The following is a 22,881-nucleotide window of genomic DNA, read 5'->3' as shown; positions in this document are numbered from 1 at the left end:
ATGGCATGCACAGATAACTATGGTACAAACATGGGAGCTGCACAATTTCCATGCATATTTACTGTGGTGTAGGTAAGCCATGTAAAGCACATATAGTATAGCAAATTTAAAAACATGGCAAACCATGCTGAACTATGATCAATGCATAGTATAAATGACTGGAAAATCTGCATTCTACAAACACAATGCCCAACAGTCTGCCATCCTTAAAACCTGCACGAAACCTCACGACCACAACGTGGAAGTCAAAGCAATGAGCGCCACAAGGAGAACAAATAAAATGAAACAAAGTACACAGAGGCAAACACACTTGAGTTATAGAAAACACCAACGCTCACCCCTCTAGTTAGCCTACCTGCATTAGCTGATTCTTCTTAATCAGGTTAATGTTACAAAATGAAAGTAAAACACCTTGAGAGGCCTAATAGTACTTGAGATATATAACTTAGTTGCTTGATTCAACTACAGGAGTTCATTAAAGACGGGAGGAAACGGTTTGTGAATACAATAATAATACAAATTGTAAGTCTTTATTTTTAATGTTTTTAGTGTCTGATTTATCAAAATGTGAAGCCCTGTCTTAACGAATCCAAGTGGTTCAGCATCAAGACCATGGCCAGACAACACCCACCTGCAACAGTACTGGTGCTCTCATTGAAATGAGCATTGTAGGGTGGGAAAGAAAAACCAGCATTGTTGCAGTAGGGAGTGTGATCTGGACGCACTGTGATCCTAGAAGACATTTTACTTTCTTCTTGCAAATGCTCCTTATAAATGTATTGCCTGGTTGATTTAATCCATGATGTGTGATTCAAATTTTCAAAAGAAAACTTTCAGTACCATCAGCCCACACGTTTAAAAATATAACAAGCAACACAGGACCCAACAAAGGTAATGTAATGTCTTTCTTGTAAACTTTATAGGGCCCATTCAGCCAATCTTAGCTCTAGTAGCTGACTGATCTCAAAACCTTGTTGTGTTGGGTCTTAAAGGATCCAAGTGATTCTGCCTCAACAGCATCACTAGCTAACTCTGAATCTTCACATCAATTCACAGGCATTATTTTTATCCTGTCACAGCAAAAGGTGTGGACTGGTGGAAAATGTATCACAAGCAATGCAAAGTAATCCAGTGAATGTAATAAAGTTGGCTGGGCTCCGAGGAGGTGCTCCCTTACCTGAGCGCCCGCAGTCTGCACAGGAGATCAGGTCTTCAGGGCAGCCTGTCTTCTTGGAGCCGCCCAAACAGAAGTCACAATACCCGTTCGGAATGACCGATCCATCAGGGGCTTTCTTGGCTGAAAACAGAATTGGGCACCGTTGAGAAGCGGAATCAATAGAAGAGCTGCACTCTCACTACAGACAGAGAGAACTGCTGCTTGATCAAAGCCAATTTCAACCAAATCACAATCAAGAAAATCCCTGTTGGATGGCATTATCCAATCTGTAACCAAACTAACCCAAAATATCCCCCCTCAGGCACAAACGTGCTCCTCCACTGAGACTTCTGCATGCAGATGAACACCAGGACTGAAGGAGATATAATAATTCAAATATTTATTAGAATTCATGCTAAAGAACACCACCACGTTGGTTATAAATCATCTCTTGCCAACACAGACACCACAAAATAAGAATTCAATAACTCTCTAAGCTCCCCACTTTGATGTCCTTTGAATGACCCCTTACAGCCTGCTCTGTTTTATCACTAGATATATAGCAGAAGACAGAGGAAAGTACCTGTCTTGACTCAAAACAGCAGTCAATTCAAAATGACCCTCATGAAAAAGAGTCCAGCAACCTGCTTTGCATCCAACAGAATAACAAAACATGTACAAAAAAAATGTCAGGAAGACCGGACATGGCCATGGCTTTAGTACCATGTGTAGTAACAGATATCCGTGTTGACTTTCATAAGACTCAAGTGTGCAAAGGTAGGCTCATACCTACAACTGGGTGAACGGTTCTCAAGATATGCTGATACAAATGTGTGACATGTACATATAAATACAGTATATAGATACTATAGATATAGTACCTGTGTTTTTTTTGGAGGATAGTTTCTGTTTACCCCTGTTGTAGTGAAAAAATTAAGCTGACAAATGGTTTTTGATTAAAAATCACTTATATACAAGAAAGGTATACAATAAAATCATATGAGCACGAGATTTAAACTGACTTCGGACAAGGCCTCAGTACAGCTCAGTGCATACGTTTGTATCAGAAAGCAAGGATATCAATGGAGTCAATTCGAAAGAGATGAAAAGACTGACAACACTTTACCATTTTGGGTATTTATACCTTTGTAAACAATTGTTGACTCCCTTCAACCCGACTGGTTTCTGTCCAATAATTGAAGTGGTCGTTCTCTCATCACACACAGCGAGCCTATCACATGTGGGGAAAAGGCGCGGTGCTCTCTGACCTTATGGTCCGCCATGTGCTACGCTGAGCAGGGCTTTTGTCTTTTAATGTAGCTTCCCACCATCTGTATCTTTGAGTTGTGCAATTTTTCTGTCCACGCCAGAAGAGGGCAAGGGCTGATGCAGTGTACCCCACGGGGAACTGAGCGCCTCAGAACTCCAACAAGCAAGCTCCTGACCACCTGACTCACTCTGCATATCACCTGGTAGTGCCTTTACTGAATGAGACACTAGGGGCCTACAGTGTATTTACACATTCTGGTTTCATCAGGACTGGATAGTGCTTCTGTAATTGTGATGTGCTACGTAAACATCGGTGTCTTCACTATATCCTGTTGCCAGCAGGGGGTAGTCACAAATACATGCCTGCATTTTCCTCCCTTTATTAAGCTGTGTTATAAACGCCCTGCGTTTAAGTTAAATAGCCCAGTCTAAAGGAGATTCAATATTAAAATAAAATTAATTTAAGAGCAAAACACAAACATGAAACCGTTGTAGTTGCAGAAAGCTGGACTCCACGGACGAATCTGAACTCATCAGTTATTTAGAATGGGTTTCTTGGGGGATAGTTAATTTTTTTTAATCAACTGCCAGACTTTCCCCCCTAGTTTGCAGTTCTCCCTCCCACACTCTGTTTATGTTTATCTCTGTCTGCATTTTGTTGATGGCTTTTATATAAAAAGTCATACTGCTGTTCTCTCATGCAGAACTGCTGCAGTGGGGAGCTGATCCCCTTGTATCTTGAGATGGCTGCCAGAAAAAAGGATTAGCACAGATAAGACAGTCGTCAATACTATGTTTTCAGTACAATAAATAATAAGAACATGAGAACATAAGAAAGTTTACATACGAGAGGAGGCCATTCGGCCCATCTTGCTCGTTTGGTTGTTAGTAGCATTGATCCCAGAATCTCATCAAGCAGCTTCTTGAAGGATCCCAGGGTGTCGGCTTCAACAGCATTACTGGGGAGTTGGTTCCAGACTCCTACAGTTCTCTGTGTAAAGAAGTGCCTCCTATTTTCTGTTCTGAATGCCCCTTTCTGGTCCTTGTTTCTTTTTTCAGGTTGAAAAAGTCCCTTGGGTCTACATTGTCAATACCTTTTAGGCTTTTGAATGCTTGAATCAGATCGCAGTGAACTCTTCTTTGTTCAAGACTGAACAGATTAAATTATTTTAGCTTGTCTGCATATGACATGCCTTTTAAAACCAGAATAATTCTGGTCGCTCTTCTTTGCACTCTTTCTAGAGCAGCAATATCCTTTTTGTAGTGAGGTGACCAGAACTGAACACAATATTCAAGATGAGGTCTTACTAAATTGTAAAGTTTTAACCTTACTTCCCTTGATTTGAATTCAACACTTTTCACAATATATCTGAGCATCTTGTTGGCCTTTTTTACAGCTTCCCCACATTGTCTAGATGAAACATTTTTGAGTCAACATAAACTCCTAGATCTTTTCCATAGATTCCTTCTTTAAATTCAGTATCTCCCATATGATATTTATAATGCAGTACCTTACAATTTTCTCTATTAAATGTCATTTGCCATGTGTCTGCCCAGTTCTGAATCTTGTCTAGATCATTTTGAATGACCTTTGCTGCTGCAACAGTGTTTGCCACTCATTCTATTTTTGTGTCATCTGCAAATTTAACAAGTTTGCTTACTATAACAGAATCTAAGTCATTAATGTAGATTAGGAATAGCAGAGGACCAAATACTGATCCCTGTGGTTTTCTACATGTTAGCCACTCCCTAATCCATGTGCATGCATTTCCTTGAATCCTTACAGCATTCAGTTTGAGAATTAATCATTTATGTGGGACTTTGTCAAAAGCTTTCTGGAAATCTAATTAAACCATGTCCTATGCTTTGCGATTATCCATGGTTGATGTCCTCAAAAAAAATCAAGCAGGTCAGTTAGACACGATCTCCCTTTCCTAAAAGCATACTAACTGTCTCCCAGGATACTGTTACCATATATGTAATTTTCCATTTTAGACCTTATTATAGTTTCCATAAGTTTCCATATCATAGAAGTCAGGTTTATTGGTCTATAATTATCTGGTTCAGTTTTGTCTACGTTTGCAATTCTGTCGGTACAACCCCTGGGTCAAGAGACTGCTGCATGATCTTGATTAGCAGATTGTAAATAACTTATTTTATTTTTTTGAGTACTATTGGGGGTACACACTTTAAAAAAAATAATTTATTTTTTCTTCATTATATTATGCAAAAACCATGACTTTAATACATTAGTTTGTATTTGAGTGTAAATAACACAGATGCCTTCTTGTAAGACCATATCTCATTGATTAAATCCTTTAGCCACTCCCTTATTCATGTTTATATAGGTAAACCAATATGCAATATGTGGAGTTTGAAATTTTTTGTATGTCTAAATCATTAAACTAGTGTCTGATCCCTGGTATTTATATACTGCTTTGCTTTTGATCAACATTATTTACAAAGTTTAGGTTTGCTACCATATCCTATTGTCTCTGATTGCATTACTTCTACCAGGAAACCTTTCTATACTGTTTTTAAAGAACCAGTCATGGGAGGTTTCATGAATATCAAACCGACATTAAAAACGTAGGCCTGCCTTTAACAAGAATGAAAGGAGAGCTGAGATGACCGGAGGTGCAATGTTGGACACAGTCTGCTGTGGAGGTTTCTGTCTTCATGGCAGTGTGTGAGGTAAGACTACAGCATACTACGCCTGTCCAGTACCCAGGGGCTGTGGAGGTGTCTCTGTCTTCTTGACAGAGCTTCATCAGGTTACTTCACTGTACCAAGCCACTTGGGAAACTGCAGCTGCAGTGACAGCTCCTGAATATTTGTGTGGTCCAGCCTTAGACAATAACAACAAATAAACAAAGGAGAAGTAATACAGCAGGTTTTATTTATATATTTTTTTCAATGTGGACTAAAAGAAAATCAATGGCAAGAAGTTTTGAGCAAATCCCGAATCTGCTCTTTATAACCAAAAAATGAGAGGCTATCAAACTCCATTCTTAAACCATGTGAAAAAGTGTGCCAGGTTTTCGATAAGAAAAAGCCAGTTCTCCTGATCGTGTCTGTATCCTTGAGACTACCAAACTATCAGAAGCATGAGATCTCAAACTAGAGCCAGTATTGACCTTTTTGACCAAAGTACTAAGATAATTGGGAACTTTAAAAACGAAGGAATACCAGTAATAAAGCCTTCGATTTGTCAATGAGAACCATCCTAGTTTTATACATCTGGCAATGACAGTGTCAAAAAAGACAGCATGAATTATATATTACATCCAATTTTTGCAAAGACTGCTTAAAGTAAACCAGCTGCCAGGTCCCTAACTGAGAGGTGGCGTGTCTGTAAAGCAAATTCTTGCTGTGTTTATTTTTAATTGCTAAAATATGTATATTTACACTGTTTAGTAATTTTCATGGAAATCTGCGAAAACCGTAAAACAATATAACCTTACAAATTCATGACCTACATTTGGCAACCTTCCCTTTCACACATTATACATATTACAAATGAGAATATCTGGATATTGCCTTTTGCATTTTACCAACAATCTTTGTATATGACCTTGGATTGGACCCATTGCCCTTTCAATTCTACACCCAATTCTGAACTATACAGTGCTCCCTTGTTATTTCCCTATCTGACTCACACATCAAGACATCATATTGAAAACACTGAGTTACTGAAGGGACCTAATACAGGACAGTACAGAAAAAGGACTGTCTACATGGTCTAGCCTTAAATCAACCTAATTTGTGAATTACCGGGAAATTAAGACAATATCAAAACGTGTAATTCTTTGATCCGCTTGAGCTAAACGCTTTGGTAAACTGTTATAAACAATCAATAATGCATCTATACAATAATAATAACAGGCTACAGCAAAAGTGTTTATAGAACATGTAACTAGGCGTTTATAAAGCAGCTGAGGACTCAGTCTGTATTTGCTTTCCTGTGAGAGATTTATAAAGGTCGTCAGAGTTCTGTAATGGAAGTACAGTGATATGAGCAGTTTTGGTGTATTTTATTTGTTCCAATGCATGGTGATGTAATTACTAAGCGACAAGTAGTCCAGACCAATAGCACAAGAATTTAATGAAACGTTTTCAAAAGAGCAAGAACATGAAAATACAAGCAAAAAAAAAACTTTTCTGATATAAACCTTACAAAGTCGTATTTGTGTTCAGGGAGAGAAACAAAATAAAATAACACAACGCAAAATATCCACTTTACATACCTAGCTGAGAGTTTTAATATAATCCATCTTTTGTTTTACCAACACTAATATCCTGTATGATCATTTCACTGAGTGTAGGATTTGTCAGCAACATTGTACCCAGTCATATATCCTGACTATTTATTATTCTATATATCTTGTCCAGAATTTCTGTGAAGTGTCAGTATTCATGGATACAATGTGACATTTGTCCTCTGTGTGTGTGTTTGTCTATATATATATATATATATATATATATATATATATATATATATATATATATATATATATATATATATATATATATATATATATATATATATATATATATATTGTGTGTGTGTGTGTGTGTATGCATGTGTATCAATCTGTTTCCAGATCCTTTCGTATTCATTAAAAACTTGCTTTGAATTGACAATGAGATGATGCACTGCAGTCCCATCTGCTTAGCATGCCTTCCCAAATGATGACTGCCAACCAGCCTGCTTAATACATGGAGCATGACATACACAGGGATTGGACAACTAATTAGAGACACCTGTCAGAACACTGTCAATAGGGTGTCGGAACTCCATGGGCTGCCATGGTGTTTGCAATTGTTCGAAAAGTATATCCTGTAATGAGGTGACATGACAAGCTTCAGGTCCTGTCAACACATTAGCAAGAGCAATTGTCCAACATACAGCAGCCAGCATAAACCCAGGGCTTGAAGGAATGTGCTGTGTATTTAGTCTAGAATAAAGAAGAATTAGGGGAGACTTGATTGAAGTCTTTAACAATGACACCATACAATACTTTAAGCTCAATACTGGAGACACACAGACAGTGGTGAGGGGATGGAATGGGTTACCCAACAATGCTGCTGATGCTGAATCACTGGGGTCATTCAAGAGTTGACAAAGTTTTGAGATCAATCAATCAGCTACTAGGAACCGGATGAGCATGGATGGTCTAATAGCCTCCTCTCGCTCATAAATATTCTTCTGTTCTTATGACCAACTTCTGATTCCTTTTTTAATTTGTGTAGTATCTAAGACCGGACCAATTGCTTGTTAAGAATTAACAGTAACAAATTGGTGTAGTTTAATGTCAGATAATTTAGTTTGAACCTACTGTAATGGTATAAGTACTGTGATGTTTAAGTGCAGTTTCTAAAACATTAAATAAAATGTTTTTTTTTGTTTTTTTTTGCTGTATGTTCAGTCATCGGGGATCTGCCACCACTTAAAACTGCACAGAGCTCTGTTTTTTCAAACATGCTGTAGAAAACCGCTTGAATGATTTATAATACCTTCATCAGTATCTGCTTATATCAAGGATTTTTTTAAACAATGCTTTCGGTCTTAACCCTTTCTGTGCTACTGTATATTTGGATTTAGACTGTTGAAATCTCTAGTGAAAGTGAGTAGCAGGAAGACAAGACAACAACATTACATTTATATAGTGCTTTCAAAGTTTCAAGTCAAGTCTTCCCAGAGTGCTTAACTTCAGGTCCAAGTACATTCCCTCCGCAGTAATTCCACAATACCTCCAGAAAACTGAAGGTCAGTGGGCTTCCTCTGATCCCATGACCAAGCCAATTGCCTCTTTATAGCCAGGAACGCGAGTGCAGATGTCAGTGAGTCCCTGTAGGACAAAGACTAGCCCTGCAGGTGTCCCCTTGAGCTCACTAGGCACCTGTATACTGTAGCGTGATGAGGAGAAACAGACCCAGCTGGTTGTGGCTCCTTAACCTGCGGGGGCGCCAGAGCCAATGCAGAGTTCCCTCTGGAATTCCCATCGAAGACAGACGACTTCGCACAGGCAGGACATGAACCTGCACTCCCCTGACTGGTTGACTCACCCTACACACCACACGGCTGTGCCTTTACCAGGGGAGACCCTCTGGTACCCCTGCACTCCCCTGACTGGATACTCACCCTGTACACCATGGGGCCGTGCCTTTACCAGGGGAGACCCTCTGGTACCCCTGCGCTCCCCTGACTGCATGACTCACCCTGCACAACACAAGGTCGTGCCTTTACCAGGGGAGACCTTGGGGATTCCTTATCCATCAACAGATTGACTCAACTAACTTGACTGAAAAAGCCATTCCATCATCTCAGAGCATAGCAGCTAACAGCTCTTTTGTCATTTGTACAATTGTGCCAACCCTGTGTCCTGAGAAAGTAAAGTACAGGCAGTGACAATTGATCAGAAAGATAGGCAGGATCAAGACCATGTACAGCCTTAAAAGCTAACAGCAATATTTTTATATCTGGTGCAAAGAAAAGACGATTGGAGAGGAGTGTTCATTCTTCTTAGTTTTTGTGAGCTGCCTTTTGCATCTGCAGTGGAGACAATGCCTTATTAGAGAAACCAGCAAACAGGGCGTTGCAACAGTCAACCCTACATGACACAAATGCATGGACCAGCATCATGCAAATATATACAAGGCGTCTGAATTATTCAGCTTCCTTCACTATCCCCCCTTCCCTCATGAAAATCACATACCTAGCATTTGAATTTAACTCATAAAGAACCAATGGCAAGTAATTATGCTCTGCAGCAAACACATCATAGACACAGCAACACTGTAGGTTGCTTTTGTCTTCAGCCTTCTAGAAAACGCTGTTAGGTTTAAGTGGCTATACTCATTTATGATTGCATTATCAGTGTGAATATTCCATTAGATTGTGTGAATTGCACTGGATGTAAGGCTCTTTTAAAGCTGCTCTGTAACTATATATATATATATATATATATATATATATATATATATATATATATATATATAGAGAGAGAGAGAGAGAGAGAGAGAGAGAGAGAGAGAGAGAGAGAGAGAGAGAGAGAGAGAGAGAGAGAGAGAGAGAGAGAGAGAGAGAGGTTAATGGCTGCAGAAAACTAAAAAATAACTGGTGGCATAAAAATAACAAGACATATGATTCCAGTTTCCAGACAGTAATGCCTTTCTAGCACATGACTGTAATTCAGTTTTCTCATGCAATTCACTGCACTATACGGAGGATGCACTGTGAATGTTCATGCAGTATGGTAACTGTTCCACTCAGGAGTTCCTTCTATACAGAAAGTACAGTTTTAACAGCTGCATTTGGAGAATTGCTTCCCTTGGATCGAGTGGTCGTTCCCTGCAAGATAATAGACTGCTTGGACAGCAGTTAACGGATGATAAAGTGCTATTACAAACCGTGGAGGTGTGCTCTTTTGTGTATGAAGACATCTTTTAAATGTGTTTTTAGATTACATTTTAGACAGGCTCATTAAGACTGATGTTGTGATTTGCGTTTGAAGTCCAAAATAAAATGCGCTTATCAATGTAAAGAATGTTTGAAACTCTGTATAATAGGCAATAACAGAATAATGACTCGGGTAATGCACAGCAAGGATTCCATTTTCTATCTGTGTAACCTACTAAATAATAATAAGGGTTTTTTCCAATGCCTGCTGACAGAATTTTTGTTGTCGCTTCTTTTAACTTTTTATATCAAATCCGTAAATTTGATATGGCAATATAGTCTTCTGAAAGTTGTCCCACAATCGTTTTCAGTTTTAAAGGTAAATAAATAAAAAGTATGAGATGAGAAAATCGTGCTGCTTTGACTTTACATTATGCAGTGTATTCCACAAGGTCGACAGAAATATATACTGCATCTCTGGCAACCCTTAAAGATATGTAAAAACAGCCTATGTATTTCTGGCAGTGTGTCAGTGCATCAAAGTGTGAAAATATCGACTGTGCAGTTCTGTCACCTTGCAGCCTAATGAGGAGAGAAGGAGGTGAGAACAGAGGAGATTTATTACCGAGAAGGCTCTGAATTATAACTTTGCAGGCTGACTCCCCAACATGACAAATGAAGTGAATTACAGCACACCAAGCTGTCTCAATGCTTCAGTTCCTGCTGTGAATATTACAGCATCCATCCACGCCAGCTCCCTGCTCCCAATTCATTGTGATTGCTGTATCGATAACTGCAGACAAGCACACTGATGCTTTAGTTGGAAGGGGGAGACTGTCAGAAATATTGGCAACGCTTGTATAACCAAATTCTGTCAAACTACTGGGCTTGTTTTGAAAGTGACAGAAGACAGGTTTTGGAACAATAAAGGAAATTTACATTTTGGGTGAATTTACTTAAATGAGCAAAACACAGCATAAATGTCAGCTGATCTTCAAATGCATAGAGGGTTTACATTTTTGAAAATATTTTTATTTTTTTCGAGAACATTTTGGAGTAGATAAATGGAAGAAAAGATCATACTAATTAAGATGTTTACTGCAAAATGTGCTACGTTTTGTGAAAGAAAAACTGTTCATTTTGCAAAGCTATTATCTCAGAAGGGGAATTTAAGGCTAAAATGATAGATGCTTCGAATGTGACCAGGTTTGAATGTCTTCAATAAATTCACTTTACACACCTTGCACATCCATTCACACATTTTTAAGCTGTCAGTTTGCATGTTGTGCGTTTCTCAGGTTCTGTTATTACTGTTCTATTTTAGTGGACGCTTTTAATTTCTAATTTGCACACATTTCATCTGTTTTTTGTCAAATGTCAGGGTGTCAGTGTTTGATGTGTGGTGTAGATAATGATTGGGGAGCGGCTGCCAGAGCAGTGGCTCCCTAATAGATAAAAAATCCCTAATATCGCCTGTGAGGGCTAATTAATGCCATACAGTGTATGTTAAAAAAATAACAGGTATACCTCTTTAATATATGGAAGGGTCCTGTTTCTGTGGATGGTCAGAGAATCACAGGTGGGATACGCCATATGGGAACTGAACCACAGCTAGATAGATAGATAGATAGATAGATAGATAGATAGATAGATAGATAGATATGCAGGCAAACAAGGTTCCCCCTTAAACATCTGAAGTTTAAAGCACACCTCAGAACGTCTCTAAACATGTCTGGATTTAGCCTGCACACCAGATGGTAACCCTAACCTACCCCCCCACCCCCGAGAAATACATCAGAGAACATCCCCATTTACAGAAGACATGTTTAAGCGCTCTCAGAGAAGACATGTTTGAGAGCTCTTAGAGAAGACATGTTTGAGAACTCTACTGAGGCCATGGGAGGCTTTAAACAGCTGTTTTAAACAGCTGGCAGGATGTGACAACTGAAAGAGAAAATAATATACAAAGTGAATCTAAACAAGAATATTGTAAAGATGAAATGCAATGTGAAGTATCTGCTATGCTCCTGTCAGCCCCGCCCGTGCCAGCACAGCAGCCCTGCTGGCAAGAGTGAAAGAGATTGCTTTCACCTAGACATGGCTAGGCACGGATTATCTTTTAATCCACAGCTGGTACTTGAGACTTCATTACTTTCATTGTACTGTGTGGCACCATCGGGGCAGGGGGTCAAAGATAACAAAAAATCTATGACATGTGTGAACAGACATGTGCATCTCCATCACATTCCCGTGAGGGATTATACCTTAAAGAATGTCCTTACCAAGTTTCATCACAGTTTAATAAGCAGTTCTCTAAATGTATCAGAAAGTAGAGGGTAGTAGGTATGGCGCTTAAAGGAAGGCAGACTGCTGAAACAGTCAGGTTAGTGAAGGAAGGATCGCCTAATTGAACGAATTCAAGAAAGATTTCTAAATTAGATCTGGTTATTTGAATACGAGACATCTTTCTACACCTGGATAATAAAGCTTACAAAATCAGTTGCAAATAAATGAACTGATTGCCACTGCAAAACTCCCATGTGTATGTTTATATAATGTTTCTTATAAATGTAATCTGATCAACTGGTTAGTGAAGGCAGGTTTCACAATACCACGATCACCTTCACACCCAGCCTCCTCACTGTTAGACATGAGACGCTGACCTAGAAAGCTGTCTGTGTAATAAAACTCTAATAGGGTTATGATACAGTGGAACACAAGAGCATTACAGAAGCCACAGGGATGTACAATTCGTATCGCCCGACGTCCGGGACTGCAAGATTTCTGTGACAGACAACAAGTTTTGCCGATATACTTTGCTCGTTGGTTGAACAAGTAGTTTTTATTTATTTATTTTTCCTGTGTTCGTTCTGTTGCTAGAAAGACACATAAGTTTTCTGAAAACTGAATTGCAGAAGTCTAGCACCAAACCACAAACATTTTAAAAAGTGTTTACGTCCCACCTCTACCACTTCTGATTGGCTGGCTGTGGAAAAAGCTGATCTTCTATTGGTTACAAAGGAAACTAGAAATGGCTGCTAAGAGAGCCTCTGGCGAAGTGCAGACAAATCTTTTAAGCTTAAGGTATTATTTACGTTTTTTGTAAATTAGCGAATAAGTGATACTGCTTTCTCAGATACATGAACCTGACATGTAAATGCAGCAATCTAGTAAAGTTAAAAAAAAAAACTTTAAAGGCTCTGCTTTTTAAACCTCAGCACTGCTCAGCCTCCAGGGACTGAGTGAAAGTGACACAGACCTGTGATTTCAATTGTCCAGCGTCAACCCTTTCCCTGCTCTGTCAACAAGCTACACCAATGAAATGCAATCTACAGTACAGTGCAAAGCCCTGCATCCAAATAGGCTTGTGTGCAGTGCCCCAGATAAGCTTTACGCATTGAAAAAACATCAATTACTTATGTGTAAAGAACACGCAGAGCAATTTTGCTTCACAGATTGAGTTTGCAAGTTATCAAGCTTCTTGTACTTTGCTTGTTCCTGGCGTCTCAGTGGTCAACTGTGAATACACTGCCCATGGTAGCTAGAGAATGGATCAGATAACTCTAGCCTGTCTGGGAATTGGTAGAAACATGTGACCAATAAGTCTGGGTTTAAATATATATATATATATATATATATATATATATATATATATATATATATTATGTATATTTTTGTTTTTGGGTTTATTTGCTTCACAGCAATATTGTTTAGGGCATTAAAGCAAATAAGAATAATTGCTGCTTTTGTTTTTATTGCAAGACCAGGTTTTTGTGCACAAACCAATGCATTCAAGTTAAGATTTTTACTGGACTCTACTGAAATGGTTTCTTATTCTCAAAGAGAATTCCGGTACAGAACACCTGGCCTGAATGCCGAGCACATCTTACTGTGCCGTGCTTTGTGATGAGATTGGAAGACACAGCATCAGACAGATTTCAAATTCCTTTTACAATGAAGCATGTGAATAATGCATTACAATTATTAGCGCTCCCTACATTCTGAACACAGGCCTGCCATACAGTGATACAGTGCTTATGCTCTCTGCTTTTATTTATTTATTTATTGTAATTGTAAAGGCAGTGAAAAATCAGATGGCACAGACAGGGTGTCGATAATCTGCCTCTCCCGCTTTCCCTCTCTCTCAGTAATTGAAATGGTAAATCAAACAGAGAAATATTAAACCTGAAACTGCTCTTTCTGTCTGTGTGTCACCCCCACCACACACACACACACACACACACACACACACACACACAACATATTCACATATTCCTTAGGATCAAGATGGCTTGTCACCATGACAACATTGTTGCTATGCAACACCAATTTCTCTTCCTGCTTTGTTATGAAGCAGCACTGTAATAGAATCTCGTGCAGGGTATTCCTCTTGTCTGACTGAGGGCCCTTGGAGTTCTGTACTGTACTGTTGTTTTACTGTGAGTGTACTGGCTGCATGTATACAGCTGAACAAAGAAAACCCATCTGATTCTAGTTACAAAATAGATCATCCTGTTTCAATTAGAATTAATCTGTCCCTCACCCCAGTATAACAAGAAGAAGAAGAAGAAGAAGAAGAAGAAGAAGAAGAAGAAGAAGAAGAAGAAGAAGAAGAATGCAAGAGATTATATGGCCTTTATCATATGGTCTACTTTCATAAGGGTACACTTACTTGGTTCTGGGGGTTCACATGTGTTAGTTATATAAATACTGCCCTCTAGCGATGGGGGTGTAATGGAAATTGCTTAGAACCTATTGCTTCGTCTTCAGTACACGTTATGAAACAGGTTCAGTCTTTGATCTCGTGTTCAGCTGCTGTTGTAAGTGTGAACCGCGCATGTTTCAATGTTTGCGATGCACTGTCTTGGCTGTTTCTGAGAACCCCTTGTGACAAGGCCTCGATTTCAACGGGTAAATCTCCTGTTTAATAAATAAAATAAATGTGTAGCAGGGGTGTGGCAGGGTTGTGTCAGGTTAGCCCAGTTGTCTACTCTGCACGCCCTAAGATTGTGCCGTGCCAGTGGGTGTAGGATTCAGACACAGGGTCCTGTGACTCTTACTGCTTCATTCTCCTATGCAATGCTTTAATACCTACCGAGGATCCTGACCACACCATGCCATGCATTTTAATGTGCTGTTCATTTCAGCTCTGACTCTAACATGGAAACAATAATAAGGCGGCTGTCTGCAACCTCATCAACTGGCAGAATATTCTGTGCCATTTACCAAATAAATTGGAAAAAAAAAAAAAAAACGCATTACAATTCTGTCAGCCTGCGCAACAATTCCATATGTGAGATGAAAGCGACTAACCTAGTTTCAGAGGAAAGCTGTCTAGACAGAAATAGAGGCAGGGAGCAGAAGCAAGCGTACTTTATATTCAGCTGTCACTCATAAAAGCTTTATGATTAATAATTGATGAATTATTCATAGGTGTTGTTATTTGCTATACAAAATAAAAGCATTAGCCCTCCTCTGGTATGGTCTTTTTTTAATTTCTATATTCATTTCTAGCATAAAGAGAGGCTCATACATATTGCATATATGCCTGGGGGAAGTACACAAAGAAGTCATTAGGTTTTTGCACATTTTTGTGTTTCTGATCTGAAGTCAGTTTTTCAGGTAAGAATATATTATCACAAAATAAATGTCCAAAACCAAAACAGGAGACATTATTATTGCATATTATTGTCATGATAGTATTTTTGACCTATATAGTATGATATGTTATATATTTCATGTTTCTTAAAGACATTTTCTGTTTTACCAATATCGCATGTGGTTTCTGTCAATAAGTCACTGATATAAGTATACTGCTGTTGTTTTTATTTTTCATTAATGAATTCATACTTTTTCTAGAGTCTCCTTCACATGTCCTGGACTGAATACTCACTCATACTTATTACAGCTCACAAAATGACACAAGAATGTTACTAATAATAATAATAATAATAAATAATAATAAATTCATATTATAAAATACCTTGGATTATTTATACGTTATATCATATATCCCTAACCCTTGGATGAACAACATAAGCACATAAGAAAGTTTACAAACAAGAGGAGGCCATTCGGCCCATCTTGCTCGTTTGGTTGTTAGTAGCTTATTGATCCCAGAATCTAATCAAGCAGCTTCTTGAAGGATCCCAGGGTGTCAGCTTCAACAACGTTACTGGGGAGTTGGTTCCACACCCTCACAATTCTCTGTGTAAAAAAGTGCCTCCTATTTTCTGTTCTGAATGCCCCTTTATCTAATCTCCATTTATGACCCCTGGTCCTTGTTCCTTGGTCCTTCTTTGTTCAAGAGTGAATAGATTCAAAAAAGGGAAGCAAAACTGTCTGCATATGTACATGACTTCTTTTATGCAAACCCGGAATATAATAAGATCCAAAATGGAAAATTACCTATATGGTAACTCTTTCTAGGAGACAGTCAACATGGTTTTTGTAGGGAGATGTGTCTAACTAACTTGCTTGATTTTTTTGAGGATGCAACATCGATAATGGATAGTTTTAAAGCATATGACATGGTTTATTTAGATTTCCAGAAAGCTTTTCACAAAGTCCCGCACAAGCATTAATTCTCAAACTGAACGCAGTTTTTTATAGCTTCCCCATGTACATTGATTAGGGAGTGGTTAACATTTCAGAAAGTACTGAAGAGGAAAAACCTCAGAATGGAGTGTGGTAACCAGATGTACCACAGGGATCTATTAGGTCCTCTGCTATCCTAATCTACATTATGATTTATTTGGTATATAAGCAAACTTGTTAAATTTGCAGACGACACAAAAGTGGAGGACCTTAACACTGTTGCAGCTAGCAAAGGTCATTTGCAAAATGATCTAGACAAGATTCTGAACTGGGCTAGATCATTTTGCAAATGACATTTAATAGAGAAAAGTGTAAGGTACTGCACGCAGTGTCTAAAAATGTACATTATAAATATCATATGGGAGATATTGAAATTTTCTATGAAAAAGACCTAGGAGTTTTTGTTGACTCAGAAATGTCTTCATCTAGGCAATGTGGGGAAGCTATAAAAAAGGCTAACAAGATGCTCGGATACATTGTGAAAAGTGTTGAATTTAAATCAAGGGAAGTAATGTTAAAACTGTACAATGCACTTGTAAGACCTCATCTTGAATATTGTGTGCAGTTCTGGTCACCTCGCTACAAAAAAGATATTGCTGCTCTAGAAAGAGTGCAAAGAAGAGCTTTCAGACATTATTCTTATTAAAAGGTATGTCAAATGCAGACAGGCTAAAATCATTGAATCTGTTCAGTGGTGAACAAAGAAGACTACGTGGCGACCTAATTCAAGCATGACCTTCTAAAAGGTATATGTCGACCCAAAAGGACTTTTTCAGCCTGAAAAAAGAAACAAGGACCAGGGGTCACAAATTCAGTTTAGAAAAAGGGGCATTCAGAACAGAAAATAGGAGACACTTTTTTACACAGAGAATTGTGAGTTCTGGAATCAACTCCCCAGTAATGTTGTTGAAGCTGACACCCTGGGTTCCTTGTGAAGCTGCTTGTGAGATTTTGGGATCTTGGAAGTACTAACAACCAAACGTAAAAGATGGGTTCAATGGCCTCCTCTCGTTTGTAAAGTGAGGGCTGTGTTCTGTGTGTTCAGTGAGGGCTGAATGATTCAAGTGTGTTAGCCTGTCTGCTGTGCCTGCCTTTTAAACCCGGGCTGGTCGCCTGTGTTTTCAGTCTTTCTAGTGCAGCAATATGTTTTTGTAGTGAGGTGACCAGAACTGTGTATTCAAGATGAGGGCTGTGCCTGCATTGTTCAGTTTTAACATTACTGTGCCTGTGTGTTCAACACTTTTCACAATATATCTGAGCATCTTGTGTGTTCAGTGAGGGCTTCCCCTGTGTGTTCAGTGAGGGCTGTGCCTGAGTCAACAGTGAGGGCTAGGTCCTTTGTGTTCCTTCTTGGCTGTTTCAGTATGTTCCATATGATATTTATAATGCACATTTTATTTCCTGCGTGCAGTACCTGTACACTTTTGTTCATTGAATGCTTTGCCATGTGTCTGCCCAGTTCTGAATCTTGTCTAGATCATTTTGAATGTGCCTTTGCTGCTGCAGTGTGTTTGCCACTCCTCCTATTTTTGTGTCGTCTGCAGTTTAACAAGCTGTGCCTATACCAGAATCTAAGTCATTAATGTAGATTAGGAATAGCAGAGGACCTAATACTGATCCCTGTGTGTACTCCACTGAGGGCTGTGGCATGAGGTTTTCAGTCTAATCTGTACTTTCTGTTTTCTACATGTGAGGGCTGTAATCCTGTGCATTCATTTCCTTGAATGCCTGTGTGTTCAGCTAGGGCTGTTTAAAAATATATACAGCAGCTTTCGACAGCAGTCTCTTCTTCAGGTGAGAAGTCGAAATTGAAGACAAAGAAAATCATTCCATTTTTGTGGTCTTGAAAGCGAGTGTATATTCTTAGCTGACCTTATACAAAGGTATCCCCAAAAAGCTCTTGTTCATACATCTTGCATGTGGACCAGCATGTATGTTCACATGCTACTGAGTAACACTAAAATAATTCTGTAAGTTACTATTGTTAGTTCTAACTTCTACTATCCCTTTGTAAAAGGTTTCCCTGTGTTGTGTGTGCCTGTTGTTCAGTGAGGGCTGTGGAAGTGTGTTCAGTGAAACAAGTGGCTGTGTGTTCAGGTGCAGGGCTGTGGTTGTGTGTTCAGTGAGGGCTGTGCCTGTGTGTTCAGTGAGGGCTGTGCCTGGGTGTGCAGTGAGGGCTGTGCCTGTGTGTTCAGTGAGGGCTGTGCCTGTGTGTTCAGTGAGGGCTGTGCCTGTGTGTTCAGTGAGGGCTGTGCCTGTGTGTTCAGTGAGGGCTGTGCCTGTGTGTTCAGTGAGGGCTGTGCCTGTGTGTTCAGTGAGGGCTGTGCCTGTGTGTTCAGTGAGGGCTGTGCCTGTGTGTTCAGTGAGGGCTGTGCCTGTGTGTTCAGTGAGGGCTGTGCCTGTGTGTTCAGTGAGGGCTGTGCCTGTGTGTTCAGTGAGGGCTGTGCCTGTGTGTTCAGTGAGGGCTGTGCCTGTGTGTTCAGTGAGGGCTGTGCCTGTGTGTTCAGTGAGGGCTGTGCCTGTGTGTTCAGTGAGGGCTGTGCCTGTGTGTTCAGTGAGGGCTGTGCCTGTGTGTTCAGTGAGGGCTGTGCCTGTGTGTTCAGTGAGGGCTGTGCCTGTGTGTTCAGTGAGGGCTGTGCCTGTGTGTTCAGTGAGGGCTGTGCCTGTGTGTTCAGTGAGGGCTGTGCCTGTGTGTTCAGTGAGGGCTGTGCCTGTGTGTTCAGTGAGGGCTGTGCCTGTGTGTTCAGTGAGGGCTGTGCCTGTGTGTTCAGTGAGGGCTGTGCCTGTGTGTTCAGTGAGGGCTGTGCCTGTGTGTTCAGTGAGGGCTGTGCCTGTGTGTTCAGTGAGGGCTGTGCCTGTGTGTTCAGTGAGGGCTGTGCCTGTGTGTTCAGTGAGGGCTGTGCCTGTGTGTTCAGTGAGGGCTGTGCCTGTGTGTTCAGTGAGGGCTGTGCCTGTGTGTTCAGTGAGGGCTGTGCCTGTGTGTTCAGTGAGGGCTGTGGCTGTGTGTTCAGTGAGGGCTGTGGCTGTGTGTTCAGTGAGGGCTGTGCCTGTGTGTTCAGTGAGGGCTGTGCCTGTGTGTGCAGTGAGGGCTGTGCCTGTGTGTTCAGTGAGGGCTGTGCCTGTGTGTTCAGTGAGGGCTGTGCCTGTGTGTTCAGTGAGGGCTGTGCCTGTGTGTTCAGTGAGGGCTGTGCCTGTGTGTTCAGTGAGGGCTGTGCCTGTGTGTTCAGTGAGGGCTGTGCCTGTGTGTTCAGTGAGGGCTGTGCCTGTGTGTTCAGTGAGGGCTGTGCCTGTGTGTTCAGTGAGGGCTGTGCCTGTGTGTTCAGTGAGGGCTGTGCCTGTGTGTTCAGTGAGGGCTGTGCCTGTGTGTTCAGTGAGGGCTGTGCCTGTGTGTTCAGTGAGGGCTGTGCCTGTGTGTTCAGTGAGGGCTGTGCCTGTGTGTTCAGTGAGGGCTGTGCCTGTGTGTTCAGTGAGGGCTGTGCCTGTGTGTTCAGTGAGGGCTGTGCCTGTGTGTTCAGTGAGGGCTGTGCCTGTGTGTTCAGTGAGGGCTGTGCCTGTGTGTTCAGTGAGGGCTGTGCCTGTGTGTTCAGTGAGGGCTGTGCCTGTGTGTTCAGTGAGGGCTGTGGCTGTGTGTTCAGTGAGGGCTGTGCCTGTGTGTTCAGTGAGGGCTGTGCCTGTGTGTTCAGTGAGGGCTGTGCCTGTGTGTTCAGTGAGGGCTGTGCCTGTGTGTTCAGTGAGGGCTGTGCCTGTGTGTTCAGTGAGGGCTGTGCCTGTGTGTTCAGTGAGGGCTGTGCCTGTGTGTTCAGTGAGGGCTGTGCCTGTGTGTTCAGTGAGGGCTGTGCCTGTGTGTTCAGTGAGGGCTGTGCCTGTGTGTTCAGTGAGGGCTGTGCCTGTGTGTTCAGTGAGGGCTGTGCCTGTGTGTTCAGTGAGGGCTGTGCCTGTGTGTTCAGTGAGGGCTGTGCCTGTGTGTTCAGTGAGGGCTGTGCCTGTGTGTTCAGTGAGGGCTGTGCCTGTGTGTTCAGTGAGGGCTGTGCCTGTGTGTTCAGTGAGGGCTGTGCCTGTGTGTTCAGTGAGGGCTGTGCCTGTGTGTTCAGTGAGGGCTGTGCCTGTGTGTTCAGTGAGGGCTGTGCCTGTGTGTTCAGTGAGGGCTGTGCCTGTGTGTTCAGTGAGGGCTGTGCCTGTGTGTTCAGTGAGGGCTGTGCCTGTGTGTTCAGTGAGGGCTGTGCCTGTGTGTTCAGTGAGGGCTGTGCCTGTGTGTTCAGTGAGGGCTGTGCCTGTGTGTTCAGTGAGGGCTGTGCCTGTGTGTTCAGTGAGGGCTGTGCCTGTGTGTTCAGTGAGGGCTGTGCCTGTGTGTTCAGTGAGGGCTGTGCCTGTGTGTTCAGTGAGGGCTGTGCCTGTGTGTTCAGTGAGGGCTGTGCCTGTGTGTTCAGTGAGGGCTGTGCCTGTGTGTTCAGTGAGGGCTGTGCCTGTGTGTTCAGTGAGGGCTGTGCCTGTGTGTTCAGTGAGGGCTGTGCCTGTGTGTTCAGTGAGGGCTGTGCCTGTGTGTTCAGTGAGGGCTGTGCCTGTGTGTTCAGTGAGGGCTGTGCCTGTGTGTTCAGTGAGGGCTGTGCCTGTGTGTTCAGTGAGGGCTGTGCCTGTGTGTTCAGTGAGGGCTGTGCCTGTGTGTTCAGTGAGGGCTGTGCCTGTGTGTTCAGTGAGGGCTGTGCCTGTGTGTTCAGTGAGGGCTGTGCCTGTGTGTTCAGTGAGGGCTGTGCCTGGGTGTGCAGTGAGGGCTGTGCCTGTGTGTTCAGTTATGGCTGTGCCTGTGTGTTCAGTGAGGGCTGTGGCTGTGTGTTCAGTGAGGGCTGTGCCTGTGTGTTCAGTGAGGGCTGTGCCTGTGTGTTCAGTGAGGGCTGTGCCTGTGTGTTCAGTGAGGGCTGTGCCTGTGTGTTCAGTTATGGGCTGTGCCTGTGTGTTCAGTGAGGGCTGTGGCTGTGTGTTCAGTGAGGGCTGTGCCTGTGTGTTCAGTGAGGGCTGTGCCTGTGTGTTCAGTGAGGGCTGTGCTGTGTGTGTGTTCAGTGAGGGCTGTGCCTGTGTGTTCAGTGAGGGCTGTGCCTGTGTGTTCAGTGAGGGCTGTGCCTGTGTGTGCAGTGAGGGCTGTGCCTGTGTGTGTCAGTGAGGGCTGTGCCTGTGTGTTCAGTGAGGGCTGTGCCTGTGTGTTCAGTGAGGGCTGTGGCTGTGTGTTCAGTGAGGGCTGTGCCTGTGTGTTCAGTGAGGGCTGTGCCTGTGTGTTCAGTGAGGGCTGTGCCTGTGTGTTCAGTGAGGGCTGTGCCTGTGTGTTCAGTGAGGGCTGTGCCTGTGTGTTCAGTGAGGGCTGTGCCTGTGTGTTCAGTGAGGGCTGTGCCTGTGTGTTCAGTGAGGGCTGTGCCTGTGTGTTCAGTGAGGGCTGTGGCTGTGTGTTCAGTGAGGGCTGTGGCTGTGTGTTCGGTGAGGGCTGTGGCTGTGTGTTCGGTGAGGGCTGTGGCTGTGTGTTCAGTGAGGGCTGTGGCTGTGTGTTCGGTGAGGGCTGTGGCTGTGTGTTCAGTGAGGGCTGTGCCTGTGTGTGCAGTGAGGGCTGTGCCTGTGTGTTCAGTGAGGGCTGTGCCTGTGTGTTCAGTGAGGGCTGTGGCTGTGTGTTCAGTGAGGGCTGTGCCTGTGTGTTCAGTGAGGGCTGTGCCTGTGTGTTCAGTGAGGGCTGTGCCTGTGTGTTCAGTGAGGGCTGTGCCTGTGTGTTCAGTGAGGGCTGTGCCTGTGTGTTCAGTGAGGGCTGTGCCTGTGTGTTCAGTGAGGGCTGTGCCTGTGTGTTCAGTGAGGGCTGTGCCTGGGTGTGCAGTGAGGGCTGTGCCTGTGTGTTCAGTGGCTGTGCCTGTGTGTTCAGTGAGGGCTGTGGCTGTGTGTGCAGTGAGGGCTGTGCCTGTGTGTTCAGTGAGGGCTGTGGCTGTGTGTTCAGTGAGGGCTGTGCCTGTGTGTTCAGTGAGGGCTGTGCCTGTGTGTTCAGTGAGGGCTGTGCCTGTGTGTTCAGTGAGGGCTGTGCCTGTGTGTTCAGTGAGGGCTGTGCCTGTGTGTTCAGTGAGGGCTGTGCCTGTGTGTTCAGTGAGGGCTGTGCCTGTGTGTTCAGTGAGGGCTGTGCCTGTGTGTTCAGTGAGGGCTGTGCCTGTGTGTTCAGTGAGGGCTGTGCCTGTGTGTTCAGTGAGGGCTGTGCCTGTGTGTTCAGTGAGGGCTGTGCCTGTGTGTTCAGTGAGGGCTGTGGCTGTGTGTTCAGTGAGGGCTGTGCCTGTGTGTTCAGTGAGGGCTGTGCCTGTGTGTTCAGTGAGGGCTGTGGCTGGGTGTTCAGTGAGGGCTGTGCCTGTGTGTGCAGTGAGGACTGTGCCTGTGTGTTCAGTGAGGGCTGTGGCTGGGTGTGCAGTGAGGGCTGTGCCTGTGTGTTCAGTGAGGGCTGTGC

General features: G+C 42.6%; 1 protein-coding gene across 1 annotated transcript in view; it reads right to left on the bottom strand.

Moving 5' to 3' along the window:
• The window catches only part of LOC121303888 (zinc finger protein neuro-d4-like), a 60,816-nt gene that overhangs the window by 11,307 nt on the left and 26,628 nt on the right, over positions 1-22,881 (bottom strand). The window contains exons 8-9 of the mRNA XM_041234743.1: positions 9,839-9,852; positions 1,178-1,292 (exon numbers count right to left, since the gene is read on the bottom strand). Coding sequence (XP_041090677.1) covers positions 1,178-1,292; positions 9,839-9,852 — 129 coding nt within the window. The remainder of the gene's footprint in view (positions 1-1,177; positions 1,293-9,838; positions 9,853-22,881) is intronic.

Source organism: Polyodon spathula, chromosome 35 (assembly GCF_017654505.1).
Source record: "Polyodon spathula isolate WHYD16114869_AA chromosome 35, ASM1765450v1, whole genome shotgun sequence".
Lineage (NCBI taxonomy): Eukaryota > Metazoa > Chordata > Actinopteri > Acipenseriformes > Polyodontidae > Polyodon > Polyodon spathula.
Note: the sequence above shows the minus strand (reverse complement) of the source record. Positions and strands in the feature narration are given on the sequence as shown.